The sequence below is a fragment of the Lontra canadensis genome, unplaced genomic scaffold, assembly GCF_010015895.1.
Source record: "Lontra canadensis isolate GAN:19392208 unplaced genomic scaffold, GSC_riverotter_1.0 scaffold11, whole genome shotgun sequence".
Lineage (NCBI taxonomy): Eukaryota > Metazoa > Chordata > Mammalia > Carnivora > Mustelidae > Lontra > Lontra canadensis.
Window position 1 is genome coordinate 22,708,244 of NW_022631005.1, and position 16,974 is coordinate 22,725,217.

The following is a 16,974-nucleotide window of genomic DNA, read 5'->3' on the forward strand; positions in this document are numbered from 1 at the left end:
CTTCTCCGGGGACTGACTCTCTGCCTGCTGCTCCCTCTGCTGTACTCTCTCTCTCTCTCTGTGTCAACTAGATAGATAAAATCTTTAAAAAAACAACAAAAAACAAAACAAACAAACAAAAAACGCACATCTTAATAAACTACATCGTTATGTCCACCAAGTGACATTGTTCAAAAGTTTCAGAAAATTATTTGAAGTTTATTTTGAGTCTCTGTATTCTCTATGGTGGTTTTAATTTGTAGAGTCTGTTTAACAGGACAATTTACCACAAATTATACTTGTGTGGCAAAGAAATACCTCACCAATACTTATTCCTGAAATATAAGAAAATAAATATTGGGCTGAAATAGCAGTTAAAAAGTCTTGTAAGAAAAGGAAGAAATATAGAAAAGAAGTAAAGCAGCACTTGTTGACCAAAATGAGATAGAGCATGATCAAAGTTTAGAAAATATGACTTGAAAACACAAAAGGGGTTCTATTTAGAACTCTGGCAATTCACAAAATATTCCAATAAATAACTTATCTGAATGGTGTTTGATCTTCTCAAAATGACCTAAAGGACATTTCTTGAAAATTAAAGATAAAAATAAATAAATAAAACAAGGGACGCCTGGGTGGCTCAGTTGGTTAAGCGGCTGCCTTCTGCTCAGGTCATGATCCCAGGGTCCTGGGATCGAGTCCCACATCGGGCTCCTTGCTCGGCAGGGAGCCTGCTTCTCCCTCTGCCCCTGCCTGCCTCTCTGTCTGCCTGTGCTCGCTCGCTCTCTCTCCCTCTGTCCCTGACAAATAAATAAAATCTTTAAAAAATAAAAATAAAAAATAAATAAAACAAAACTTTCATTCCAATCATATAATGAAATATACTAGAAAAATTTTAATCAGCCTCAGTTAAATGATTGTTTTAACATGCTCTCTACCAATTAAAGTCTTCCTATGAGTACTTACAAGCACATGCTTATAAGAATATATCATTTTATCCAAGATTAAATATCACATTTTTGGATTGTTCAAGGTTAATGATACAAGGCAAGAAGTCACAAGAAAAATACCTCTGAAATGAAAAGCAAAGTAACCCTAATGATGGAAAATCTTTCCTCAAGTTTTCTTTGCAAATATGTACACCATATAAGGAAAATATTTGCATGGATAAAATCTAATGCAACTGAAAAATAAGTATCCCTGTGTGCAAGGGGGCATTCTAGTAACACTGGAGAACCCTAGTTCCATGTACCTGTCAACACGTGAACTTTGTTCATCTCAATGTATTCTACTCTGCATTACACCAACATAGGTATTTGCTTTTTCTAAGTACAGAATGTACACTGCGTTACCTCTGAAAAAAGACATTTGCTGAAATATACAGACTCTTTTTTTTTTTTCTCTCAAAATAACCTAGCCAGCAAATTATGGAGCAAAGCAGGTGGTGAGTACTCACGATCTGACTGCCCCAATAAACAGCCTGGTGTTTATCCAATTGTCCCACAGTGTCATCTGTCCACTTTGCATCATGGATACTTGAAAAATGATGAATAGGGGTCACTTTGAAGCACTAGTAATATGCTATTCACTGCCCTGGCTTTATGGGAATTTTCCCAGCCTGCTCTGGGAAGATGTTACATAGTGGTAAACTTTCATCAACTGCCAATGAAACATGGCAACAATGAACTAGTTTGAGAAACAAAGTTTAAGACACAGGGAATTCACTTGATAATCTAAAGGAGGAATGGCTTGGGTATGCGGTCAGCATCACACTCCATTTACCTTCAAATGCCCTCTTCGACAAGGAGGAAACCTGCTTGTCAATGAAACAAGAAAAACCTATGTATATTCTATACTCAGTAGACTTCTATTGACCCAGAAGAGTAAATAAGATGTTGTTCAGAGGAAAGAAATCAAAGCTCACTGACCACTCCAAGTGTTAGAAATCAGATTCCAAATCAGAATCCTCATTCATGTAATCTGTTATACAATTTTCTTCCTAAAAATGAGTATTACTAACCCATTGTTTGATACAATCACAAGCCAGGTAAGACACAGGAACTTTCATAAGACTGGATAGTATCACTAATAAATCAAAGTAGAGAATGAGTCAAATCATACCTCCTGCACAGAGAGCTGTAAATATTCATAAATGATTATTTGTATCTTTTGACTATAATTCTTAAATCCAAAAGGTTTTTCACATCTCAAACTGCTATTTCCAGTTACTTACTGATTTCAATGTGACAGAGATTGTGTATTTTCAAAATTTTAAATCAAATTTTAAATTTAAATTTAAAACAAAATTTTAAATCATTTTAAATTTTGTTGATTTAAATTAAATTGTTGATTTAAACTAATAATTTAAATCATTAAGCTAATGATTTAGACTTCTGAGAAAGAGAAATATGTCTGACTAGCAGCACAAATCCCCAATAAGACACTGTTAAGAGTCTTCCAGAATCCTGATCATGGCTATGTGGAAATCTCTTGGCTTGAATGGGATGTAGATATTCTGAAGGGATGCTGAGTGATTTATATACATACATACATACATACATACATACATACATGTATGTCTGCGTGTGTATGTGTGTGTATATATATAACATGTTATTACATATCTATATAAAATTAAGTAAGTGACCCTTGCAAATTAGCAGGCTTCTATCCTGATTGAGTTTTCCTTTTTATTTTCTTCAACCAAAATGAAGATATTTCTTTTCATCTTACCCATTTAACTCTAAATAAATTCTGAAATAAAGGGCATATAAAACAATTAATAAATTCAGGGTGATTAAAAGAAAACTGTCAAATGTTACAAGAAAAAAATCACAGATGAGTTATTAAATAGATATTAAATAATATTAAAAATATTAAATATATCTCAACCTTTTTCTTTCTCTCTAAGCATTTAAATGAGTGTCAACAGTTCTGTAAATTCCCGTAGGTATGGAAAGACTATGATAATATGTGGAGAGTCAAAGAGGAGCACTTTGCTAAACTTCTATCATAAATCATCCAGAACTTCACAGAAGCTGAACTGCAAAATGTGTACCCAGACTACATTTTCAATTTCTCACCAGACAAAAGACTGCTTCAGCTACCAGGAGGCCAGCATGTTCTTGTAAGCATGACGTGGCTGATACCCACAAATGATTTGGGAGCCAATCAGGTATGTACAAATCACAAAGACTTCATGGGACTGATATGAACCAGTAGTAATTTCTATTTCTCCCCACAGAAATTGAGAGGGTAGGTCAATGTTGAAAATTTGTCCTTTCACAGGAGTAAGAAAAGAACAACAACAACAACAACAACAACACCTCTAAAAGTGCTCTACAATGGTAAAATTGATACCTCCAAAAAAAGGAGGCTACATCCATTTTCAGTGGCTGAGGGAGTGAGTGTGGGGGGAGGAGGGGCAGTTTCCCCACACCACACCACAGAACCCTCCAACAAAAGCTGGGTGTCCTAATATTCAACTCAGTCCTGACACTACCTAAAAGTAGCATCTAATTCCACAGGTAAAAGGCTCAGTCCTAGAAGTCTGCCCTCCACTTCAGAGTCCAACTGCAAGCCCAGGTAAGTGTAAGGGCCTATTTAGCCAGAGCGATTCCATCCCGTTAAACAGTGATTTTGTTGTTTATGCAGTAAAACTTAAACTGTCCCTGCCCCCCACTCAGGGAACATACTTAAAAGCAAGTCTGGGAAACTAGTCCCAGGTAACAAAGTCCAAATACAAGGGTGGGTCAGGCCAAGTGGAGAGAGCCAATCAGTGGGGCCCGTATACTGTCTCCCTAGCTACCAATGAGTGTGGGCCCCGCCTTCTGGGCGCCTTTCGGACGCCAATTCTGACCAAGGTGATAGGCTAGTTCAAATAGCTACTATAGGGTAAATTATAATTCAATTTGTCATTCGTGTGTGACCTAGCATGACTATGCAACTTTCTCTGTGTGTTATAATCTCTTTTGCCACCTGTGCGTGGCCAGGCTCAACCACATGGCCTTTGACCTTTAAAAGTTAGTTGGCAAGGCAAGGAAGGGTTGCCTCTTTGTAAGAGATGGCCCCGACCGGTCAGTTTGATTCACGATGCTTGGCGCAAAATAAAGCTTTGCTTGACCTTCGCTTTCTATCAGTCTCGCTCCTTTGATCACGGATCCATTATTGGTGGACCTAACAGTGAGCTATGCTTCTAACCAGCCAGCTATAAATCGGAGGTTCCAACAACCCTCTCCAACTCAGGATGCCAATCACAAGTCCAGCCTAAACCATTAAAATGGTTACCTGCACTTTAGACCAATGGGCTATAAATCAGAGGTTCCCACAATCCCCTCCTTGGGCTTGATTAATTGGCCAGAGAGGCTCCCAGAATTAAGGAAACCTGTTTTGCGTACTAGATGATCAATTTATTGTGAAAGGATCTAACTCAGGAACAGCCTTATGGAGAGATGCCTTATGGAAGAGGATGGGAAAAGGGCACAGGGTTTCTACCCACCATGCTCTCCAAATCTCCACATGTTCACCAACTTGGAAGCCCTTCAGGCCCGGAATCCTTTGGGGTTTTTATGGAGGCTTCTTTACATCTGTATGATTGATTAAATCACTGGTCATTGGTGTTGGATTCAATCTCCAGCCCTTCTCCCTCCCTGGGACTGAAAGTTCCAACCAACCTTCCATTTGGTTGGTTTCTCTGGAGACCAGCTCCATCCTTAGGTGCTTTCCACAAATCACCTCATTAACATAAACCCTGTTGTGGGGGAAGCCAGCTTGTTAGGAACAACAACACACCCATTCCCTTTTTTTTTTTTTTTTTGAGTCACAACATACCCATGTTACCTTTTCAGAAGGGATTTCAGCAACTGAGGGCAAGAGACTAAATATAACCAAAGATGCTCCCATTGCTCTTATTGCTCAGAAAGTTCCAAGAGTTTTAGCAGCTCTGTGCCAGAAATGGGAAGAATATTTATTTCTAATTATAGATCACAATGTAACACTCTGCAATACCATAGAAGGCACAGAACAAATTGTGAAAAACTCCTCAGCCCTATAGACATAATATATCATGACAAGCCTTTAATACCTGCTGTGAGATGACAAAGCCTGACAGTCATTTGTCATTGGGACTCAAACAAATGATCTTCTTGTTTCCACCGTGGGAGGTTGGGAGGAAGAAGTAGTGTGGTTTTTCTAATACTCATTATTATCTTCATATTATGTAAGAATGCTCTTTGCACAATTCTTCCAGGGCAACAGTAATAAATGTGCATTATAAGTAAAATAAGCTTATAGCTTATTTTGAATGGTTATGTGCCAGATACTTCACTAATCACTTTTATATAACCAATTTAGCTCTCACAATCTGAGAGTGAGAGGTAGGTTTTATTACCCCCATTTCAAACTGAGGAAAAGGATGCCTCCACAAATTAATTAATTTTCCTGAGATCATCTAGCAGGTGAGTAGCAGACTTGAAACTCCCACCTGGCTGACTTTAGATTTCAGGTTCAAACCTCTATACTAATCTTCCTGAATTCAAAGGAAAGTAGTACAAAAGTGATCTTATTTGCCTCTGTTAATAAATTATACATATATTACCACAATTCAAAAATTATTTGGTAATACTCAAAGCCGCAATCAGTTGTAATTACTCAATCAAAAAGGATGTAGCTTTGTATAATGTATTGTTGACCTCTATTTAATTAAACAAATACCTTTCATGAGATAACTGATTATATTGCTTCATAATGTGTGTATCTGCCCAATTATGGCAGTGGTTAAAAAAAAGTAAGAAGATAAGATAAAAAGAAGGAGGAAATAAAGAAGAGGGAGGAAGGAAAGAAAGGAAGAAAGTGATGGAGGAAAAGGCATGGAGCGAGTGAAAGAAAGAGAAAAAAGGGTACAGGAAGAAGGGAAAAAAGGAAACCATTGCTGAATGTCATCCCATCTGGAAGCAAATAGCCATTCTGAATCCACCTTGTAATTTCTTGTATTCTCTGGATTACTTCACTTCATAAGCCAAAACATTCCATTCCACATACCAAGAGCATTATAAATGGGATTAATAGACACACTTGATATTCTTCCAAGAGACTGATTTTTTTTTCTAAACTGTAAGATAAAGGTTTAAAAATGTCACTTTTCTCATTTCCATGTGACTTACATATTTTCTAAATCACCCTTCATTTCAAACAACCCATTGTACGAGAAGCTTGGCAATGAAGGAAAGACACCACCTTCAATAGTTTTGTAAATTTTGACAATTTATATGTAAAAATGGTTCCTTAGAAATGTCAGTATTATGTCTCGAACTGATTCTGGTCGAATGTTATATAAATGAAAAGATTTAGTATTTTTTTTCTTTAACTTGGAAAGAATTGCAGCCCTGGAACCTTTACAAGGTATAGTATTTGTTAATAATATATAAAAGCATGTTACATATCGACCTCAAAAAAGGCAAATAAAACTTGTTTTGTATTGATAAGCTGACGACTACTCAGAGGAATTCTCTATGCTCTGTCTCGATAAATTGAAAACTGCAGAGAAATCTCTAGGTTCACTGTATAGCATCTGGGCATAATCATACAAATTTATTTTGGAGTGTGGCCTTGCAACAATGTGGCATCTGACTTACATGTAAATACTTACATTTAAGTGTTTCTCTCCCTCAGAAGAAGGACCTGTTAGATAGCGGTGACATCATATGGCAGATATCACTAAGCAACCCATTTTTTTGCCTCATACCTCGGTCATTCTGGCAGACGGCCTTCAGGATGCGATGCCCCAGACCACATTTTCCATGATCAGGGATACAGATCCCTTCAGACGCCAGCCACCGGTAACACATTGGATCCTCGCAAGGAACAGACTCCACCAAATGAGGGCAGTGGCCTGCAGGCCCTGTGGATTCCATGAGGACATGGCGCCGTCTCAGTCTAAACCCTGAAAAGGAAAAAACAGGAGGGTCACAGGATTCCATCTTTATCCAACAGAAGAAAAGCAGCAGCAGATAGAAAAGGATGGAACTTCTATTTCATCCTCTAACACGTGTATTATTTTAAGGTGTTTTCTTCTAGGGGAAATGGAAGGGGGATATGAAAAGAAAGGGAAAGAAAATGGGCAAGAACTAGAGCAGAAAATCTGTCCTCCAAGACTTAACAACCTTGAAGAGGCCACACATAATCAAACCAGGTAGTAAGTAGCTTATGCCCAATGGCCTCCATAAACCAGCAGAAGTAAAGGAAGACTCTCAGAAATAGCCTCAACAGAGATAAATCCACATTTTATTTTTTTTCTGTTGTTTTTGGCATTGTGGTTACTCTGCATTAAGTTGAAATTCATCTCCATTTTGGCATATCCCTGGTAACTAAAAAATTCACAGCTTCATGACCTGAGATTTCCCTGGATTCCTTCCCTGAGATTTCCAGGTCAGTCTGCTCTGTGAAGACAGTACCTCTTTGGGCTGCATTCCCCATCTTGGCTCGACATGGGTCCCTGGACTATTATTCAGTTAAAAATAATGTAATGTGGGACTAAGGCCCAGCGCCTCACTATATTAGGGATGTAAACAGGTCTTACATGCTAGGAGCTTACAGAGTCACAAACTCAGAGTTGCAAGAGTCAAGCAGGTACAAATTGAGGGAAATGAGTCAACCATACAACTGCGGGAGTGCTGAGGTGTGTGACAAAGTGGAGGACGTGTGCTTCCTCTGAAGCAGCTTCCATGGACTGTCGCCATGAGGGAATGTGGACCCTCTGTTAACTAAGCTCCTAATTTGTGTCCAAGAAGACAGAAATCTAAGGTGTGTTTTGTTTCAATATGACAGCACTCCATATTTAACTAACTTATCTTTTTAAAAAACAAAGTGGCCTAAATTCTTTAAAAAAGTTACTGAGAACTAGATACGACCCTTTAGTCTGTGAGTTTTCCATCTCTGGTCCTTATGACATATCACCTCTGAAGGTTATGCCTGCGTGGATCTCCTATTTTACTTCCACTCTCTAATGCACCAAATTCTATTTACCAGTTTAATTCCTTTAGTTCCTTTTATTTTTAACGAAACCGATCTTCTTGGGTGATAACATTTTAAGGAATTATTCACTTATTCCTCTGGTTAAGTTCAAAGAGAGATAGACTGACAGACAGGCTGTGATAAGAAAATGGAGTGTATGAGAACACCGAATTCTCAGCATGAGAGTTAGATACCCCCAACTACCCTTCCCACAAGAGGCCAGGATAAGGACAAGTTAGGGAGCATGAGAGGTCACAAAGCCAGGTATATTGTTCTCCCAGACTTCCCAAAGCCATGCCTACTTTCCCACCAATGGGAATGAAATGAAAAGATTACAAAGCTCCAGGCATAGCTGGGGAAAGACTGTCTCCTGTAAAACCACACAGCCAAGGAGGTTTGAACTAATGGACTCATGGTTTTAGGCCACAAGAGGGAGCCGAGCTTCTTCAGAATATTATAGGGCTGGACAAGAATTTCGGATAAACAGTCTCAAGTGCTTTTTTTGGGTTTTTTGGTCCAGGGTTAACCTATGAACACACACACATACTCTCTCTCTCTCTCTCTCTCTCTTTTAAGAAAGGAAGAAAGAAAGAGGGAGAAAATAGTGGGAGGACTGGAGGGAGAGAGAGAATCTTTGGCAGGCTCCACACCCAGCACAGAGCCAGAAAGGGGGCTCAATCTCACAACACTGAGATCATGACCTGAGCCAAAATCCAGAGTGGGACACCTAACCGACTGAGCCACCCAGGTGCCCCTGAGCTCCTTTTAAAAGATTCTTCAATTCTTACGTTGATGATCAGCCACATGGGGGAAGGCATCATTCAGCCGACCAGAGATTATATGCACGGATCACGGCATTGCAAATATTAAGGTCAGGGACGATTAAGACAATAGATGACGTCTGCCATACTTCATACCTACAAGTCTGTATCATCAATTAGTTACAACAAAATCTGCAGAAGTGTTCAGCTCCCCTCCTGGGAGAAGGAAGAGACAAAGGAAACATAAAGGTTTCCAACTGCACTCAATGGCCATCAGACTACAAGGAGCTCCAAGGGCTCACTGCCATGCAACTTGGATGAACTCTATTCTTAATGTAATGTCCATATGTTGCTTACTGCCAGTCTTCTGTTTGTCCTTGTTTAGTTTATCTGTTTGAGCAACACATAGCACGGGTCTCCATGACTGATAAGGTTTGACAACTGTCTCAGAAACTTAGTCTTCTTTACTGAGGATCCGGGTGTCCTGGTACCTAGAGCTTCATGTCATTGAGGTGTATATGCAGCTTCCCTCTATAAATCAAGTTGCATCCATCTCACCGTAAATCTACAGACTACATCTCTTTAGTCAATAAATTCTTCTAGTCTTTCATTTATGCTGCCCTAGGATCTGTAACTAGGATCAAATCACAGCACAAGCTCAGCATAAAACAAAAACCTTGGAGTCTCTTGTTAGTGCTTAACTTTAATCACACATCCATGTTCATGCCTGCAACTGACATCAGGCTTCCCCCGGGTGCTTCTGTTCTGAAAGATACACGACTGCCAAGTCCACAGTGGCTGGGGCCAGCCAACCACTTACCTTCACTTACCGAGTTCCATATTAATCAGATCGTATCATTCAGTAAACATTAACTGCCATATGTAGATCCCTGTAATATACTGTGGGAAGCCACAGGAGGAACAGAAAACATAAATCTATTCTTCACAGAGCATATAGTCCAACAAGGGGAAAAGGCACATGCAATAATTAAACATCTACCCTTTCCCAAGATGGTGCCAGCCACTTTACTTATATTAACCCAAATTAATAAATCTTGCAAAACTATTTTGTAGGTTGCTATTCTCATTTTATGCATGTGAAAACTGAGATCAGACGAGACGTCATTACGGCTCCCGAGGCACATTATTGATTAAATGGATATGTGTGAAATTCAGTGGAGGACTTTTTCAGATATCACCTCTTCATAAGAAAGAATTCCAGTCAGCTCTTGCGTGTGATGTGTTCTAGCCTGACTCATGTAAGGAATCTGCAGAGACTATGCACCATTTCCTTCAAATGGAAGTGGACAGATTAGAGAGTGGAATTTAAGGCATGAGGCAGCAAGAAGGAGTTTTAATAATCATTTAATGACTACAGGTTCAATCCACTTTTAATGCAACTGGTATTTGCAGGGCTTTTTTTTTTCTTTTATGATCCCAAAATTTAGTATATATTCTACTGGCTTACGATATATTCTATTGAATTCTAGAATAGAGTGAATTGTGGGTTGGAGAGGAAAAAGGGAAGAAACACAAATAACAGTAGATGAGCCAAAGTTGTTTTTTTTTTAAATGAAGCCAAGGGAAAATTCAAGGAGACATGGGAGGTAAGTATAGGTCTGATGACTGTACATCTTCAGGTGCAAATGGCCCGAAAGTGTCCACGTAAGCTTCTGTGAAGCTGTTCATGGCCAATACTGTCTCCACACTACCACCACCGGAACAGGATTGAAGCAGCAGCTAGCACGTTGACCAAGGACGACAGAAGCTTCTGCCATCTTAGGTAACTATTTGCTCCTCATCTCTGGCAGCCTTGGACATGGGGTAACAACTTTAAACCAAAGACCCTGAGCACACTGACTCCAGCTCTTTAGAAATCAACCACCCTTCCCACAAGTTTAGCATTTTACAGTATCATTATTAGTTCGCATCCACCTGTGAATACAGAAAATAAGAAAAGCAATGACAGGGCAATTGCGATTATGAGAACTCTTAATACTTAGAATGAGAAGTAGGCATGAAAGCCCCCCGTCCCCACCATCCCACTCCTAAAACAGACACAGAAAAAAAAAAAAAGGGAATAGAAAAAACTATCTCTTAGCATACACATTTTCTGTAACAAAGCAAAAATAATTTTATAGACTTCTCATTATGAGTGGATCTATGTAGCAGGCAAGGATGAAAAATGGAAATTTTCCCCCATTGTTGTTATATAAGATCTAAAACATGCAGTATTTCCCTACTTTGGCGTGTTATCTAAATTGATTTGTTTCAGAGCATAAAAGACTGTCTTTGTAAAGATAGGCATGGGTTCTCAGTTTCAAGATGTCTTTTTCTATGGGGATTTTAAAACTTTGGATATATGACTGGGGGTAATATCATATTGGGGACATTAAGGAACCCCTGAAGTCCTACCACATAAGCAGTTACCTATTGTGACACTGTATCAGGAAGCATCCATCAAATTGTTCTTTAAAACAACTTCTGTGGACAAGGATGTCTTTCTTGGAATATTTCTGAAGGAGACAAGGATGTCATATAAATGTATGTCTCTGTATTAGAATTTTTTAAAAAATGTATTATACCTATGTATAGAGTTCACCCATCAGCAATTTTTTCAGGTTATTTCTCTTTCATATACCTCTAATTATAACTCCCTGGGAGCATATCAAAGGTAAAGCAATGAATGATAAAACCTGATCCAATTTAAATTCCTCTGAAAGGCATACTAGATTCACTTGACAAGTACCAACCTGCTGAGTACTATTCCTCTTGTCTGCCTATCACAAACCTGGTGGAAAGTGTGAAGGCTAGGGACCATGGCTGATTTGTTAATATACTCTGAATGGCTGACAGCCACAAAGCTTACAGGATTCCCGACTGAAGGGTGCCTGCCTTAGAAAAACAGCCATATTAAGATCATCTCTAGGGTAACTAATTTCTTCTGTAAGGTAATACAACATTAACTGCTTTTCCGTCCTTTTCTACTTTTTTTTTTTTTAAACAAAAAGGAAACAAAAGGAACATACCAAAGCAATAACACAGTGGGGAAAAGACTAGTGAAGGAAAAGAAGTAATTATCTCCAATTTTACACATTCATTTTCTTGTTATTATTTGCTGGTATTTCCCGTAAATCCTCTAAAATATATAATAGAGTATAAAATAACAAAGAATGTGTATGTGTGTGTATATATCTATCCATCCTAGATTTTTGCTACAGGTTCACTGCATTTCTTTGGGTAGGGAATTCAAATGTGAAGCTAAACAGTCCAGTTTACATACCAGAGTTTTGTGATGTTTAATGCATTAGCTTGTGTGTTCTGGCCTCTGTGGAATTCTGAATTACCTTTAGTTTGTGCCAGTCAGTGACTCTGGCAGACCCCATGGTAGGACCATGGGACAGACTGAGATTGAGAAGATCCCAGACCTCTCGCTCACAAGTCAGTAGAAATAAGAAGATTACTTAGCATCATTGTAACATGCTTGGACTCCTTGTAGGCACAGAATCATTTCCCTAGAGGGGAAATTCCATTCTTTATCTTTCCCAGGAGGGATTAGTAGCAGGTGGTCCTGGCAGATTTTAGCAAGACGTTAAAAATCAAAATTGTGTCTGCTCTAGGGAAGCATTTATAAAATGCCAAACTCCCAGACCTGAATAATAATCATTGCTGTATACAGGCTCTTCTGTCTGTGATTACTTAGTGCCTAGGGCAGGTCATTTAGCCTAAGTATGGGCCCTATAGACCAGAGACTGGTTCACATCAATCCCAACATGACCCTACACTCTTCAGGTGGCTGAGGAGACGCTACGACCTTCAGGTGAGAAGTTCTATTGTCTCCACCCTTTCCTTGAGCTCCAAAGGCTGAACCACCCTTGGAAAAACTAATTGAGGCAAAAAACACACATTCCAATTATCTCCTATTCTCAAGCTATTCTTGGAACACCTTTCCTTTCTCACACAACTGCAGTCTACTTTCCCTCTCGTCTCAAAGGTGACACGCTGGAGCTAAGATAAATCCAATGCTGCAAGCCTTATCTCCTACAGTGGCTCAGTTATTGGCTCTCAAGACTAATGGGTCTCACTGGCCAATGGGGAGCATGTGGGTAGAGCACTTCTCGGCTAAGCTTAACAGTGGATTTCTGCCTTGATCCAAGTTTCCTTAGGCTATGGAGGGAATCACTAAGGAAGCCCAGTGTTTAAAGGAACACTAGACTAGGCAGACAGGAACCCAGGTTCTTGGCTCTGGCTGGGCCATTATTAAATCCCTGTGGGATTTAGGACAAATGGGTTCACTTCTCTACACTTTAATTTTGAAATATTATGAAATGTCACATCCTTGCTGAGCCTAAATGCTGATACAAAGTTGGGCAGTATATTAGTATCTTAGGGATGCCAAAAGAAAATAACACACTGGGTGATGTAAAAGAACAGAAATTTTTTGTCTCACAGTTCTGGAGGCTAGAAGCCCAACGAAGTGTCAGTAGAGCCATATTCCCTCTGAATGTTCCAGGGAAAGACTTCTCCCATGTCTCTCCCTAGCTTCTGGTGGTTGCTGGCAATCCTTAGCATTCCTTGGCTTATACACATATCACTATAATGTCTGCCTCCACATAGCATTCTTCTCTGAGTATCTCTGTGTTCAAATTTCCCTCTTTCTGTATCAGTCATTAGAATAGGGCCTATCCTAATCCAGTATGGCGTCATCTTAACTTGAGTCTATATGCAATAGCTCTATTTCCAAATAAGGTCATATTCACAAATACAAGGTGTTAGGAATGAAGATTTCCCTTTTTTTGGAAGGACACAATTCACCCCACAGTAGGTGATGTCTACGAAATGGATGGACCAGAGTGAATCTGCAAGAGTTGACTCACACAGTAGAGGAATAGGGGCTAAGAAAAAGTTTGGCATGGAAGCATCCTGGGCCAAGGGGGCAAACAGAGGGGTCTGAATGTTGTACATTTCCCAGCGGAGTTCCACAGACTGGTTCAATGTTACATGTTAAAGGAAAAGTACATGTTAAAGGAAGAAAAGTTGAAAGAGCACTTTTCACAAAGGGTTTTGAGAAAATTTGCTCAAGTAACAAAAATTACAACACAGAATGAGGAAGAAAGCATTCTCTGGATTGCTGTAGAAATTCTATGGCCCAGAACAAAGGTAGTTAATAAATTCTATGGCCCAGAACAAAGTACTTAATAAACATCTATTAAGTTTAACTTCAGGATTACTTCTAGCATCTTATAGTATCAGCAACTCATATTTCCTTGAGAGAGCCACCCCTTCCTGACTCTCAGTGGTGAGGCTTGGCCAACTTTGTCCCTCCAGTGGTGGGCACATGCCTAGGACGTGGCCAATCAGAGTGACTGGGTCAAAGTTATCACATGACACAAACCAGCCAATGAGATTCAATTCCAGGATTCCTCTTGGAAGCATTAAGGAAGACATTTCTTTCTACTTTATCTATGATCTAGAATCAAAATTACCTCTTTTTCTTTTAGTGTTGAGAATGTTAAAGATTTACTCTCCTAGCAACTTTCAAGTATATAATACAGTATTGTTGATGATACTTATCATGCTGCACATTGGATCCTCGGAACTTACTAACCTTATAACTGAATGTTTGTATCCTGTGATCAACATTTCCCCATATTCCCCTCCACCCAGCCCCTATAACCACCACTCTACCCTGTGTTACTATAATTTCAGGTTTTTTAGAATCTACTACATATACGTGAGATCATATAATATTTGTCTTTCTCTGACTTATTTCACTTTGTATAATGTCCTCAAGTTTCATCCATGTTGTCACAATGGCAGGGCTTCCTTCTTTTTTATGGCTAAATAATATCACTATACATATATATATATGAGTGAGTGGATGTATCTGTGGCTGCATGTGCTTGTGCATATGCACAGGCATGTATATAGCATATTTCCTTTATCCATTTATGCCTCAGTAGTCATTAGGTTATTTCCATATCTTTAGTATGGTGGATAACACTGCAACAAACATGGGGATACAAAGAGTACATCTTAAAGTTCTTACCACAGGAAAAAGGTAACTATGTGAAAATGGATAGATGTATTAATAACCTTATGTGGCAATCATTTTGCCATATACATGTATATAAAATCAGTATATCACATACCTTAAAATTACCCAATATTATAGGTCCATTATATTTCAATAAAGCTGAACAAAATTAATTGATCAATCATAAAAATAATATGTCATCCTTTATAATATACTATATTGTCTTTATTACCATGTTTTAGAGAAAAAAAAATTCCTCCACATAAAATGTACATCTCAATTTTATGACATAATTAAATCTAGAGAACTAAAGTATGGAAAGAATGGATCTAAAGATCAAGAAAACAGAAAATCTCTTAGATTCATTCTCCAATTTCCAATTCTTCCCAAGCCATGCTGGAAGTTTAGATGAAATTGAAAGACTTTTTACAATCTACCTTACTGAAATCCCAAATGGAGTTCTATGTACTTGAGATTGGATTATTAGGATGAGATGGGGGGCCTGATTTTTTGTTTTGTTTTAAATCAAAAGTCAATTGGATAAAATAATGCTAAAATATACTGCCTCCAAAGAAACAGAAAACAATTATATCACTGAAGTGATTCAGAACATCCTATACTGGACTTTTTATTAACAAACTTTAAAAAGTAGATATTTTAAATCAGAGTGTTTCAAAGAGTTACAGAAATTTTTGTTGCCTTGTTATCTATCACTCAAGGGCATGAATAATCACTAAAAGGCATTTGTTAACTAAAACTAAATCTACCAACAAGAATAAATAATAAAAGCGCAACAGAGGACAGAAGGACAGAAGGAAGGAAAGGAAGGAAGGAAAATCAATGCTGTTCTCTTCTCCATGGAGAAGTCCTGCCTTAAACTGAACCTAATATAGAGAAAAGTAGAACTAAGAGATGGGGAAATAGAAGACTGTAAACGGGAAGAGAAAAGAATGGAAGACTGTAGAAACAGAAGTCTATAAGGAGAAAAAGAAAGAATGAAAGAGTGATACTGTTCACCTCTTGAAATTTTTGGCTGCAATCCTGCCTTCCTTTCTGTTTTTAGCCACATAAGCTACTAAATTTCCTTCTTTTGGCTTAAGCCAGTTTGAATTGGGTTTCTGTCACTTAAAACAAAAAGTTATAAAATAATATGAGGCCCACTTGCCTTGGTCAGATTCTACAACTTTGAAAGCAAATAAAGGCAGCACTCAGCACAGCAGAGTTGCCTTTGTATCTACAGACATGGCCACAGTAGCTGTGGGAGCCTGAGTCCGATCATCCATGATTTTCTGGACAACAATCTAAATGGACTGGCCCAGGGTGAATGTAGGAGGGTTGGTTCCAATAACATGTAAGTCACCCGGGGGAGTCTCAAATGCAAATATAGGAGACTTACAAAGTCTAATTATATACATGTAGACCACAAGACAACAACTTGTGGGTGTTAGCATAAATGGGAAATTATTTTTAATAAAATAGTTCTTATAAACTTTTTTAAAAAGATTTTATTTATTTATTTGACAGACAGAGATCACAAGTAGGCACAGAGGCAGGCAGAGAGAGAAGGGGGGAAGCAGGCTCCCTGCTGTGCAGAGAGCCCAATGCAGGGCTCAATACCAGGACCCTGAGACCATGACCTGAACTGAAGGCAGAGACTAAACCCAGGCACCCCTTTAATAAAATAATTCTTAAACTGAAGAGGCTTGGAGAACATTCTAGCTACAAGTCTAAATAAAAAGTAGCACAGGCTTCTCCACTGCACACCTCCAGGTTCCACTGAGATCCAGTTTTCTATTATTTAATAAGAGTTAAAATTAGCTTCTTCCTCCTCAACCTAGAGTCAACACACATCCTCTTCTGTCTTAGAATGAAAAGTGAGAATAAAGAGAAAAGCCCAGAGCATGGGTGTGTGAACTTGGACGTGAGCAATCTGGGCATTGCTAAACCGTGGGTTTCCAAATGGACACAGGATTAAGCTGAGAGCACCAGCTTTGTAGCATCAAGCCCTTGGCCATGTATCCTTTCTTTTCATGTGATAGCTAGGGTTAGTGCTCAGCAAACACAGCCTAATTTCTAGAATGTCCTTGGAGCTCATTTCTCTTAGAAAAAGGAGTATTTCTTTTTAGCATTACTACTTGAGGGAACATAGTATCAATACAAACCGAAGGGTCAATGAAAGAAAGGAGT

At 38.7% G+C, this 16,974-nt stretch overlaps 1 protein-coding gene across 1 annotated transcript in view; it reads right to left on the minus strand.

Moving 5' to 3' along the window:
* THSD7B (thrombospondin type 1 domain containing 7B) overlaps window positions 1–16,974 on the minus strand; it is an 856,222-nt gene that overhangs the window by 462,889 nt on the left and 376,359 nt on the right. Inside the window, exon 7 of the mRNA XM_032856149.1 lies at window positions 6,722–6,919. Within this exon, the coding sequence (XP_032712040.1) occupies window positions 6,722–6,919 (198 nt within the window). The remainder of the gene's footprint in view (window positions 1–6,721; window positions 6,920–16,974) is intronic.